Below are 13,513 nucleotides of genomic sequence, written 5' to 3'. Positions count from 1 at the left end.
CGTAAGGTTTTTTGGGCAGCTGCGCAGAAGGCGACTGCGCATTCGGCTTCGGACGGACGTAAGTGGGTGAGGAGGCTGGCGAATTATGTATTAAGATAATTATTACTTAATTATTAAAATATTAATTAATAATAATTTTATAATATTTAAATTTGTTTGATGATCTGAAACATTTAAGTCTGACAAAGCAAAAAAAAAAAAAAATCAGGAAAGGGGCAAATACTTTTTCACAGCACTCTATGGAGAAGTACAGTGGTGGCAGCATCATGCTATGGGGACTGGGAATCTTGTCAGAGTTGAAGGGACAACGGATGGCCACACAATATTACAGGAGAACTTATTCCAGTCTGCTATGAACCTGCAGCTCGGGAGAAGATTCATCTTTCAATATGACAAGGACCCTAAAGCAGAAGGCCAAAGCGACACTGGAATGGCTCAGAAACAGAAAGGTGAATGTTCTGTAATGGCCGAGTCAAAGCCCTGATCTTAACCCTATTGAGAATCTGTGGCACTGTTTGAAAACTGCTGTCCAGAGGTGGCCATCCCACCAACCTAAAGGATCTCAATCAATTCTGCCAAGAAGAACGGGGAAGAATCCCTCCTGAACAATATGCAGAACAGGGCCATACTCACATACCCAGCAGAATGAAGGCTGTTATTGGAGCAAAAGGGTCTTCGATAAAGTAGGAATGTGCAGGGCTTGAATACTTAAGCAAAAACTCACTTTGGAGTTGTTCTCCTAGAGTTCAGTATCGACAGAAAACCATTTATTGTGACTTTGGAAATGTGCTGTTACGGCATAAGAGTTCACATTAAAAATACCGAATGGATAAATACTGTATGGGCACAAATCTTTTATCATGCAGAGAATTAGTACAGTATGTCACAAAACTGAGTACACCCCTCAAATTTTTCTAAATCTTTTATTATATCTTTTTATGGGACAACACTGAAGATATGACACTTTGACACAATGTCAAGTAGTCCGTGTACAGCTTGTATCACAGTGTAAATTTGCTGTCCCCTCAAAATAACTCAACACACCACCATTAATGTCTAAACCGCTGGCAACAAAAGTGAGTACACCCCTAAGTGAAAAATGTCCAAATTGTGCCCAATTAGCCCTTTTCCCTCCCCGGTGTCATGTGACTCGTTCGTGTTACAAGGTCTCAGGTGTGTTAAATTTGGTGTTATCGCTCTCACACTCTCTAGTCACTGGAAGTTCAACATGACACCTCATGGCAAAGAACTCTCTGAGGATCTGAAAAAAAGAATTGTTGCTCTACATAAAGATGGCCTCGGCTATAAGAAGATTGCCAACACTCTGAAACTGAGATGCAGCATGATGGCCAAGACCATACAGCGGTTTAACAGGACAGGTTCCACTCAGAACAGGCCTTGCCATGGTCAACCAAAGAAGTTGAGTGCCCATGCTGAGTGTCATATCCAGAGGTTGTCTTTTGAAAATAGACGTATGAGTGCTGCCAGCATTGCTGCAGGGGTCAGCCTGTCGGTGCTCAGACCATACGCCTGCCGCACACTGCATCAAATTGGTCTGCATGGCTGTCATCCCAGAAGGAAGCCTCTTCTAGAGATGATGCACAAGAAAGCCCACAAACAGTTTGCTGAAGACAAGCAGACTAAGGACATGGATTACTGGAACCATGTGGTCTGATGAGACCAAGATAAACTTATTTGGTTCAGATGTTGTCAAGTGTGTGTGGTGGCAACCAGGTGAGGAGTACAAAGACAAATATGTCTTGCCTACAGTCAAGCACGGTGGTGGGAGTGTCATGGTTTGGTGCTGCATGAGTGCTGCGGGCACTGGGGGAGCTACAGTTCATTGAGGGCACCATGAATGCCGACATGTACTGTGACATACAGAAGCAGAGCATGATCCCCTCCCTTTGGAAACTGAACATGATAACGAGCCCAGACACACCTCTAAGATGACCACTGCCTTGCTAAACAAATTGAGGGTAAAGGTACTGGACTGGCCAAGCATGTCTCCAGACCTAAACCCTATGGAGCATCTGTGGGGCATCCTTAAACGGAAAGTGAAGGAACGCAAGGTCTGTAACATCCACCAGCTCTGTGATGTCGTCATGGAGGAGTGGCAACCCATGAAGCTCTAGTGAACTCCATGCCCAAGAGAGTTAAGGCAGTGCTGGAAAATAATGGTGGCCACACAAAATATTGACACTTTGGGCACAATTTGGACATTTTTCACTTAGGGGTGTACTCGCTTTTGTTGCCAGCTGTTTAGACATTAATGGCTGTGTATTGAGTTATTTTGAGGAGACAGGAAATTTACACTGTGATACAAGCTGTACACGGACTACTTTACATTGGATCAAAGTGTCATATCTTCAGTGTTGTCCCATGAAAAGATAGAATCAAATATTTACAAAAATGTGAGGGGTGTACTCACTTTTGTGAGATGCTGTATGTGTGGTGGGCTGGCACCCTGCCCGGGGTTTGTTCCTGCCTTGTGCCCTGTGCTGGCTGGGATTGGCTCAAGCAGACCCCCGTGACCCTGTGATAGGATATAGCAGGCTGGATGATGACTGACTGAATTAGTATGACGTTCAATGGGACTGAATACTTTTGCACGCCAATGTTGGTGCTGACCCATTGACTACTCTGTAGGAAGTTATCAAGGATTTGAACTTGTACCGCTACAGCAAGCCAGTGTAGTGATCTGAAAAGAGGAGTGACACGCGCCCACGATAGTCGATTAAACACAAGACATTTGTCTCCATTATGAATCACCTTCAGACAGTGTGGTGAACACATGCTGGTGGTCCTGCCAGCAGGAAGCTGCAGTAGTCCAGACGTGACAAGACTGAAGCCTGGACCAGGAGTTGTGCTGCATACTCAGTTAGATTTAGTCTGATCTCGAGGATACTGAACGGAGTCAATCTGCAACACGGTCTCCGAAGGACAGCTGGTCATCAATCACCACCCCAAGATGGCAAACAGACTTGGTAGGTGTTAGTGATAATGAACCAAGCAAAACAGGGATGGGGTTCTGGACTGACAGGTGAGATGGGATAACAAGAAGGTCCGTCTTTGCCAAGCAGAGTTGGAGATGGTGTTTCTTCATCCAGGTTTCAATGTCAGTTAGAGATACAGAGATTCTAGTGGATATCAAGGGGTCCTCTGGGGGGAACAACGAGTACAACTGTGTGCCATCAGCGTAACACTGACAGGCAAAACTATGGAATGGGATGGTAGACCTTATTGAGGAGGATAATAGAGAGAAGAGGAGAGGACCTCCACACTGAACCTTTGGGGCAAATTGTCTGGTGCACCCGTGATAACTCTTTGTGCCAGGACACATAGGGCCTGCCCAAAAGATAGGACTCAGACCATCTGTGGGCAGTCCCAATGATGCCAAAGTTGGAGAAGGTGGCAAAGAGGATCTGGTGGTTGACCATGTTGAAGTCAGAAGACAAAATGAGCTTGCCAATCACGAGCATACAAATCTGCAGACATCCCGCACTAAGATGATGTAAACAACCAGCAACTTTTGGGTTGCATCTGTCATTCATTTTGTGGGTATGGAGCACATTCAGGAGGGGCTCATGAGACTTGGATCAGTCACAAAATGAATCTGACCCGTCAAAAGCATAGCCTTAAAAGAGCTTATTGTACATCAAGAACAATGTTAAATGTGTGAAAATGCTAAATTGGGGTCCTACTATAAATCTGTAATTTCAGGCTGGAGCCCCCGTCTCTGCTGTTGCGGGGTGCCCATGAATTCAGCTCTTCGCCTGGGCATAAACCTGGCACAGGGCACCAGTCCATCGCAGGCTGAATCGAGGTGACCTGAACAAATGAAAATGCCAAGCTGTTCTGAGAATCGGTCAGTCATAACATAGCACGGGGGTCTCATCTCAGCTCCTGGAGTGTCCCATTGGCTGCTGCTTTCCATTTCAGCTGCTTTCTTAATTGTTTGCTGCTGCTAACTGAACCAAGTTTGCACTGCTATGCCATGTAATGAAATAAATTAACATGTTGCATGATTAAGGAGCAGAATTGGCTTTGAATTTTAAGATGAGTTGCAGCAATGTGGCTCCTCCAAGAACAGAATTTGAGACCCCTGGCATTACAGCCTGGCAGTGCACTCACTCTGACACACCAGACTTTTCTAATGTGATCTGCTTTCTTTTTCGGAGATGCCATACAAAGGTTTTTAGATTTTGAGCATCTCAGGCCTTGTTGATTCAGGCAAAAATAAGCAAGAATGACAAACCAAGATGACAAAGTCTGTTTCTTCATCAGCAGTAACTGACTTCTAACTAATAAACTGCCTGGAATGAAAAGCTGAGACCAGTGAGACCCTCCAGGAACTGAGCCAAAGACTCTGAGTGATGTTACAATTGAGGTAATGTGGCCCCCTAGTGGCTAAAGCTCTGCATTGTACAACAGGAGTGTCAACTTCAGATCCTGGAGGGCCATATGGGCAGCAAGTTTTTGTTTTGGTCACTTTCATACTTGTTGACCTCTTAAATGAATAAGCAATTTAGACATCAGTATCTTAAAAATTAAAATTAATTTATCAAATTATCTAATCTATATATATATATATATATATATATATATATATATATATATATATATATATATATATATATATATATTATATATATATATATATATATATCTTTTTTTTTTTTCCTTTATTTTGTTTATTTTTGCCCTATTAAAAACCCTAAGCAATTCCCCTTTAGCAATGCTTTCCTTCTCAAGGGTGGGGTTTGATTTGTCTTCAATTCTTTTTTGTATATATATATTAATCTATTTGTATGAAATGATTACAATAAAATTAATAAATAAAATTAAAAAAAAAATTCAAATCAAGACAACAATGTCTGTCACTACATCAGTAGTAATTGGCTACTGATTAAGAAATTAGTTGGAATTAAACCTTGCAGCCAGTGAGACCCTCCAGGAACTGAGCCAAAGACCCCTAACCTCACACATAACATTCTCAGACTCTAATTTAGGGTCACAGAGCCCACTCACATACTCCACCACGAAGGGCCAATTTAGAGTAGCCAGATTAACTTAACCTGCACATCTTTGGGAATATCCCAGTAGGCCCAGGCTACCCAGAACACTGGATCTGTGATGCAGCAGTGCCAACCAGTGGGGTTACTGTCAAAGTTTATAAATAACAACTCTGACAACCCTAAGTTTGGATTTGGAAGCCACAAGGGGGCCATGTTGCTTTAATCAGTCAATCATAACATAACACTTGAATTCGAAAATGGAATGGATGCATAGGAGCACCTGAAGGTTTCTCACACCTTGGGTTTTATAGATTAACATCAGGAATATTCTGAGCGTCTGGTCTTTTATCTCCATTGTATATTAGCAACAAGCTGAGGCTCTGCCCCTGTCTAGTCTTTAGATAACATTGCATGCTAAAAAGGAGCCAAGGGCTCCACCCCAGTCTGTTCTTTAACCTGCATTGTTATGTTTGGGATTTAGCTGAGGCTCTGCCCCAGTCTGTTCTAAGGGTCTGCATTGTGTGTTGGGATATGAGCTGAAGCTCCGCCTCTAGTCTGTCCTTCCTGCCTTTTATGCATGTAGGGGGTACAAGCTCAGGCTCCACCCCAGTCTCTTCTTTTATCTGTGTTGTATGTTGAGAACAAACTGAGCTTCTGCCACTTGTGCATTCTTTTACAGGCCTGGTATACTGGGAATGATGGATGGATGGATGGATGCAGAGGAGCACCTGAATGTGTCTTGCACCTTGGGTTTTATAGATTAATGTCAGGAATATTCTGAGGGTCTGCCACTAGTCTGATCTTTTATCTTTATTGTATGTTGGCAACAAGCTGAATTTCTACTCCAGTCTGTTGTATGACCAGCGCTGTATGTTAAGAATGTACTGAGGCTCCGCCCCATCTGCTCTTTTGTCTGCATCGTGTGTTGGGGTATGAGCTGAAACTCCGCCTCTAGTCTGTCCTTACTGCCTTTTATGTATGTAGGGGGTAGAAGCTCAGGCTCTGCTCCAGTCTGTTCTTTTACCTGGGTTGTATACTGGGAATGAGCTGAGGCTCCACCCCATCTTTTATTTTGTCTGTATTGTGTGTTGGGGTACAAGCTGAGGCTCTGGCCCTGGTCTGTTCTTTTGCCTGCATTATATGTTGGCATAGTAGCTGAAGCTCTACTCAAGTCTGTTGTTTTCCCAGTATTGTATGTTAAGAATGTACTGAGGCTCCTCCCCAGTCTGCTCTTTTACCTGCATTGTATACTGGGAATGAGCTGAGGCTCCGCCCCAGTCTGTTCTTTTGTCTACATCGTTGTGTTGGGGTATAAGCTGAAGCTCCGCCTCTAGTCTGTCCTTCCTGCCTTTTATGTATGTAGGGGGTACAAGCTCAGGCTCCACCCCAGCCTTTTCTTTCACCTGTGTTGTATGTTGAGAACAAACTGAGCTTCTGTCACTAGTTTAGTCTTTTACAGGCCTGGTATACGGGGAATGATGGATGGATGGATGCAGAGGAGCACCTGAATGTGTCTTGCACCTTGGGTCTTATAGACTAACTAGCTGAAATACCCAGCGTTGCACAGGAGGAAAACAAAGTGTTTTTTTTAATTGTTTGAGAAAAACATAATTAAAAAACACAACTTTAAAAATGAAAATAAATTAACAAACACTAAAGACTCAGTAATGTCCTTGTCTTGCGATCTTGTATGTATGTTATTATCCAGTTGACGCTCAGAACCGGCCAACTCTATTTAAATTGAAAAGCAACAGGGGCGCAGTGCTGCTCAAACATAAAGAATGCTGGCAGTCACCTGCTATATGCTAACTGTGTAAGCCTATACTGTTAAAAGCACGGGGTCCTAGAAAGTATTGAAATGGTCAGAACTACTCTGGGCATCTCTCTGCTATGAGGGTTCGTGCTGCCAACGTGCTCGCATCGTTTGTGCATTAGCAGCTAAGAGACTGTCTTTCTTTGGAGGTTTCCTTTTGCCGGTGCGCTGGCCTTGCTTGTGTATTCTCGGAGCTGGAACCCTCACCCCAACTCTACGTCTCACTTCCGGGAAGGACAGACACACATATTTGCACGCGCAGAACTCTGTTTAATTTCAAAAGCAACAGGGATGCGGTGGTGCTCAAACATAAAGAATGCTGGCAGTCACCTCCAGTTCTCCCTCTGGTGGTCGTTCCGAGTGTCAACTGAATGATAACGTGCATACAAGACTGTAAGATCACCCCCCAGCCTACCCAGAAGAGGGTGGGCTAGGGCTGATTTCACCCTACAGTATTTTTAGTCAACCATTGAGAAACATGTGTACCAAGCTTCAGAAAAATCACTCCAGCCGTTTGGACGTGATGCTGGAACATACATACATACACACGTTGACTTTTATATATATACAGTGGTGTGAAAAACTATTTGCCCCCTTCCTGATTTCTTATTCTTTTGCATGTTTGTCACACAAAAATGTTTCTGATCATCAAAACACATTTAACCATTAGTCAAATATAACACAAGTAAACACAAAATGCAGTTTTTAAATGATGGTTTTTATTATTTAGGGAGAAAAAAAAATCCAAACCTACATGGCCCTGTGTGAAAAAGTAATTGCCCCCTGAACCTAATAACTGGTTGGGCCACCCTTAGCAGCAATAACTGCAATCAAGCGTTTGCGATAACTTGCAATGAGTCTTTCACAGCGCTCTGGAGGAATTTTGGCCCACTCATCTTTGCAAAATTGTTGTAATTCAGAATTATTTGAGGGTTTTCTAGCATGAACCGCCTTTTTAAGGTCATGCCATAGCATCTCAATTGGGATTCAGGTCAGGACTTTGACTAGGCCACTCCAAAGTCTTCATTTTGTTTTTCTTCAGCCATTCAGAGGTGGATTTGCTGGTGTGTTTTTGGGTCATTGTCCTGTTGCAGCACCAAGATCGCTTCAGCTTGAGTTGACGAACAGATGGCCGGACATTCTCCTTCAGGATTTTTTGGTAGACAGTAGAATTCATGGTTCCATCTATCACAGCAAGCCTTCCAGGTCCTGAAGCAGCAAAACAACCCCAGACCATCACACTACCACCACCATATTTTTACTGTTGGTATGATGTTCTTTTTCTGAAATGCTGTGTTCCTTTTACGCCAGATGTAACGGGACATTTGCCTTCCAAAAAGTTCAACTTTTGACTCATCAGTCCACAAGGTATTTTCCCAAAAGTCTTGGCAATCATTGAGATGTTTCTTAGCAAAATTGAGACGAGCCCTAATGTTCTTTTTGCTTAACAGTGGTTTGCGTCTTGGAAATCTGCCATGCAGGCCGTTTTTGCCCAGTCTCTTTCTTATGGTGGAGTCGTGAACACTGACCTTAATTGAGGCAAGTGAGGCCTGCAGTTCTTTAGACGTTGTCCTGGGGTCTTTTGTGACCTCTCGGATGAGTCGTCTCTGCGCTCTTGGGGTAATTTTGGTCGGCCGGCCACTCCTGGGAAGGTTCACCACTGTTCCATGTTTTTGCCATTTGTGGATAATGGCTCTCACTGTGGTTCACTGGAGTCCCAAAGCTTTAGAAATGGCTTTATAACCTTTACCAGACTGATAGATCTCAATTACTTCTGTTCTCATTTGTTCCTGAATTTCTTTGGATCTTGGCATGATGTCTAGCTTTTGAGGTGCTTTTGGTCTACTTCTCTGTGTCAGGCAGCTCCTATTTAAGTGATTTCTTGATTGAAACAGGTATGGCAGTAATCAGGCCTGGGGGTGGCTACGGAAATTGAACTCAGGTGTGATACACCACAGTTAGGTTATTTTTTAACAAGGGGGTAATTACTTTTTCACACAGGGCCATGTAGGTTTGGATTTTTTTTCTCCCTAAATAATAAACACCATCATTTAAAAACTGCATTTTGTGTTTACTTGTGTTATATTTGACTAATGGTTAAATGTGTTTGATGATCAGAAACATTTTGTGTGACAAACATGCAAAAGAATAAGAAATCAGGAAGGGGGCAAATAGTTTTTCACACCACTGTATTAGACATTAAGCCCATTACAATAATGGGTGCTAGAACAGTAGTGCATAAACATTAGTAGGAACAGTCTATATTAAATGGCAAGGGACCGTCTATTTTCTGTTACAGTAATCCTGGCTTGTATGTGGCTGTAATATGCGTCACTGTATTGTGTGCCTTTAATTTTCTCTCACAGTAATACGTCTCTCCAGCAAGTATTTTAATCTGTGCTGGCGTGCAGCTGATTATTGTATGTGTGGCGTCTCCCTAGCAACGGATTTTATGTGCGCAGAAATAAATCAACTTTTAAAAGTCATCCTATTGTAATATCATGAAAATTTGTATATTTAGGAAAACCCCTTCAACGACTGACACTTTACACTTTACCAGGCCAAGTTTGCTAATCGCAAATCTGACATCCTCAAAGTGAACACTTGCACAACAACAAACACTAATCCCACCTCTTTGGGGAAGCTGGTCTCCGCGTCTTAGTACCTGATTGGATTTTTCGTGCGTTATGTTTTAGGTCTTACCTCATTTACCGAAATCCGATTGGATCAGCCGCGCGATATTTTATATGTCCTGCCCTCTCTGTCTTGTGTGACGTGTCAGGCGGCCTTTGAAGCATCTGCTTTGAAGCATGCGTACTTCACCAGAAGACACACAGACACGGACACATGGACGCACACAGGGGTTTTATTAAAGAGGATAGATGTCAGGAATATTCTGAAGGTCTGCCACTAGTCTGATCTTTTATCTCCATTGTATGTTGGCAACAAGCTGAGGTTCTGCCTCTGTCAAGTCTTTCGATCGCATTGCATGTTAAAAAGGAGCTGAGGCTCCATCCTCTAAATCTGTTCTTTACTCTGCATTGTTATGTTTGGGATTTAGCTGAGGCTCCGCCCCAGTCTGTTCTGAGGGTCTGCATTGTGTATTGGGATATGAGCTGAAGCTCAAGCCTCTAGTCTGTCCTTCCTGCCTTCAATGTATGTAGGGGTACAAGCTCAGGCTCTACCCCAGTCTCTTCTTTAACCTGTGTTGTATGCTGAGAACTGGCATGGTATACTGGGAATGATGGATGGATGGATGCAGAGGAGCACTTGAATATGTCTTGCACCTTTGGTTTTATAGATTAATGTCAGGAATATTCTGAGGGTCTGCCCTTTGATCTTTTATCTCCTTTGTGTATTGGCAACAAGTTGAGGCTCCGCCCCAGTCTGTTCTTTTACCTGTGTTGTACACTGGGAATGAGCTCAGGCTCCGCCCCATCTGTTCTTTTGCCTGTATTGTATGTTGTGGCTCAAGCCGAGGCATCTCTCTGTTTGTTGTTTTACCTGCATTGCATGCTGAGAACAAACTGGTGCTCTGCTACTAGTTTTCTCTTTTACTGGCATTGTATATTGAGAACACACTGACACTCTGCTCCAGGCTGCATTTTGGTTGCACTGAATTCTAGGAACAAGCTGAGGCTCCAGGCCAGTCCATTTTCTTTTCACACCTTTTTCAGTTGACTCCTCCCATCTGTGTCTGTTGCTATGCAATACTTTTTGCATGGCAGTCACATGATGGTTGTTGGAAGGAGTTTTGGGTGATGGACCTTGTATATTGATAATGTGGTTATCTGCCTCAAGGCTCAGCTGCACAATAAGCTGTACAAACAGCACAGTCTGCTCAGAGTCAGAGGTGTTCAATCACCTTCTGCACTCCCATGACTTCTATCTGCAGGACTTACTTGTAGAAATCGGTGGCTTTCTCGAGGGTGTCACGCACTTCAGGTGGCAGGTCCCCAGGATCTTGGGTGCAGCTCCATGACTGCTGTTTGCCTTTGGCATGGTACACATTCCCAGTGTTATACAGTGCCCGTGCCTCTCCCACCTGAAAAACAAGAGCAGAAGCAGATCAAATGATACAGCCCCCCATCTTTGCAACTATCACAAGACACCTTCACAATTAAGCTTTATTTGATAGATAGATAGATAGATAGATAGATAGATAGATAGATAGATAGATAGATAGATAGATAGATAGATAGATAGATATGAAAGGCACTATGTAATAGATAGATAGATAGATAGATAGATAGATAGATAGATAGATAGATAGATAGATAGATAGATAGATAGATAGATAGATAGATAGATAGATAGGATAAAGATATGTGAAAGGTGCTATATAATAGACAGAATCTCCAAGACTCAAAAATTCACTTCCTCTGGCCCTCTACTCTGTGAGCACTTTCAGACTTACATTATTTTTTTTAGAAAGGAATTTGGTTAATCACAGGTTATATATTATTTTAGTTATGTAATAGTTATCATTTTTGTGAGTTTTTTAATTACTGATTTTATACATATGCATATGTATGTATTTATTGTATACTACCTGTGCCACTTGCCTAATACGGATTGAAATCCAAGTAATCACTGAGAATCTCAGTGTTAACGTCTGTAGCGTAACATCTACTGGAAAGGTTTTGTCATGCACAAAGTAACAAAATGCATTACTACAAATGTTTGTAATGTACCATCTGTTGGAATGACAAATGCAATGCATATGTCTCTGCTGTATTTGATATGGGATTCATAAAAAGCAGTGTTAATGTTTGTGATGCATCACTTGTTAGAATGACAAATGTGATGCATTTTATTACTACAAATGTTGTGATGCACCATCTGTTGGAATAACAAATGCAATGCATTTTATTTCTACTAATGCTTGTGATGCACCATCTGTTGAATTTCCCCTTGGGATTAATAAAGTATCTATCTATCTATCTATCTGAAATGAAAAATGCAATGCATATGTCTCTGCTGTATTTGGTTTGGGATTCGAAAAAAGCAGTGTTAATGTTTGTGATGCACCATTTGTTGGAATGACAAATGCAATTAATTTTATTACTACAAATGTTTGTGACGCACCATCTGTTGGAATGACAAATACAATGTATATATCTCTGCTGTATTTGGTATGGGATTCATAAAAGCAGTGTTAATGTTTGTGATGCACCATTTGTTGGAATGACAAAAGCAATGCATTTTATTACTACAAATGTTTGTGATGCACCATCTATTGGAATGAGATATACAGTACCAAACAGATGGAAATGAAGATACACAGACGCACAGACACTTATCCTTTTATTAAGGTGGATGTGAAGCACTATGTGACTTTATGTTTATGAAAGGTGCTATATAACTAAACTTTACTTACTTACGTAATGTTCAAACATTTGTCCAAGCTTATGTATTTTAGTTTATTTGGGGGTTTTGATATGTGAGATTTCAGTTTCTGACATCAATTTAACAATTTGGCATTTAAAAAGTTGATTTTATTACCATTTTATTTTTATTTACATAAATGCCTTTTGTGTTAGGTCACGTGATCATTTTCATCATGTTCCTTCCAGGATCTGCCTCTTCTGGTTCCCAAGTTGTACCACCACCAAAGGCCAGAGTTAAGTCATCAGTCTACTAGAGTATGCTGGAGGGGACACTACCATAGCAAGCAGGGTGCTTTTCACTGGAGGAAATATCACTGCTTCTGCTCTTTTCCTATCCCTTTATTTTTAAAACTGGATTTATCCGGCTGGGACCCCAACTCTTCTCTTGTACAGTATATGCTTGATTATTTTATGTGGGACACTCAGCCTGCAGAATGGATCATGAAGAACAGAACAGAATATTCCGAAACCTGCTTTACCTGAGTTAGGGATCGAAGGAGCCGGAGTCTGTCTCAGCCAATGCCAGACAAGTCACCAGGCCATCTCAGGTCTCACTCACACTTACGCTGGAGTCAATTTAAAGTCGCCAGTTGACATGCTCATCTTTGTTAATACTGAAGAAAACTCCTATTACCTGGAGTAGAGCCCACACAGATAGAGAGAGAAAATGCAAGCTCAACACAGAAAGGAACTGGCTGCCAGATTCAAGGCCAGGATGTCAGATACATGAAGTGGCAGTGCCTACCAAAGCGGTATCATGCCATCCTAGTCAAAACTAATGGCATTAGTAAAAAGAATGAAACAGAAGAGGACTCACCTTATCATGCAGCTCACGGGAAATATCGAGGTGTCTATGACAGCACACAGCTGCTTCTTCAAACCGCCCCAGGACTTTCAAAGTGTTCCCCAAGTTCCCGCTGGCTTTTCCTTCTCCGATACGATCGCCAATCGTCCTACAGGAGGACAGACACACAGGGAGACACATAAGCAAGTGACATTATACAAAAGCAGACTGATGATTGTACAGTATGTGTGACAAAGCCTGATACTTGGATGAATGCGGCTTCTGGATATGTCACTCTGACATGCAAAATTAAACAGGCCTGTTTAGAGAACCCTATGGCAGGACGTCAACACAAAACCCTCCGAGACATCGGGAGATCTTCAAAACCTTCGCAGACATCCACTGTCAGGCCGCCAGTAACATATCATCATCATTTGTGGAAATCAGGCCACATCCACCATTAGGCTGGAAGTCCACCTTGGTGACGGGAGTGACATATTATCATTTG

At 42.3% G+C, this 13,513-nt stretch overlaps 1 protein-coding gene across 3 annotated transcripts in view; it reads right to left on the bottom strand.

The window, feature by feature from the left end:
- Positions 1-13,513, bottom strand: part of gpsm1b (G protein signaling modulator 1b) — a 248,614-nt gene that overhangs the window by 142,983 nt on the left and 92,118 nt on the right. For all 3 annotated transcript variants that reach the window (XM_051931592.1, XM_051931590.1, XM_051931591.1), the window contains 2 exons: positions 13,039-13,174; positions 10,734-10,876 (listed from right to left, as the gene is read on the bottom strand). In XM_051931592.1, the coding sequence (XP_051787552.1) occupies positions 10,734-10,876; positions 13,039-13,174 (279 nt within the window). The remainder of the gene's footprint in view (positions 1-10,733; positions 10,877-13,038; positions 13,175-13,513) is intronic.

This window comes from Erpetoichthys calabaricus, chromosome 9, assembly GCF_900747795.2.
Source record: "Erpetoichthys calabaricus chromosome 9, fErpCal1.3, whole genome shotgun sequence".
Classification (NCBI taxonomy): Eukaryota; Metazoa; Chordata; class Cladistia; order Polypteriformes; family Polypteridae; genus Erpetoichthys; species Erpetoichthys calabaricus.
This window is presented reverse-complemented; position numbering and strand designations above follow the sequence as displayed.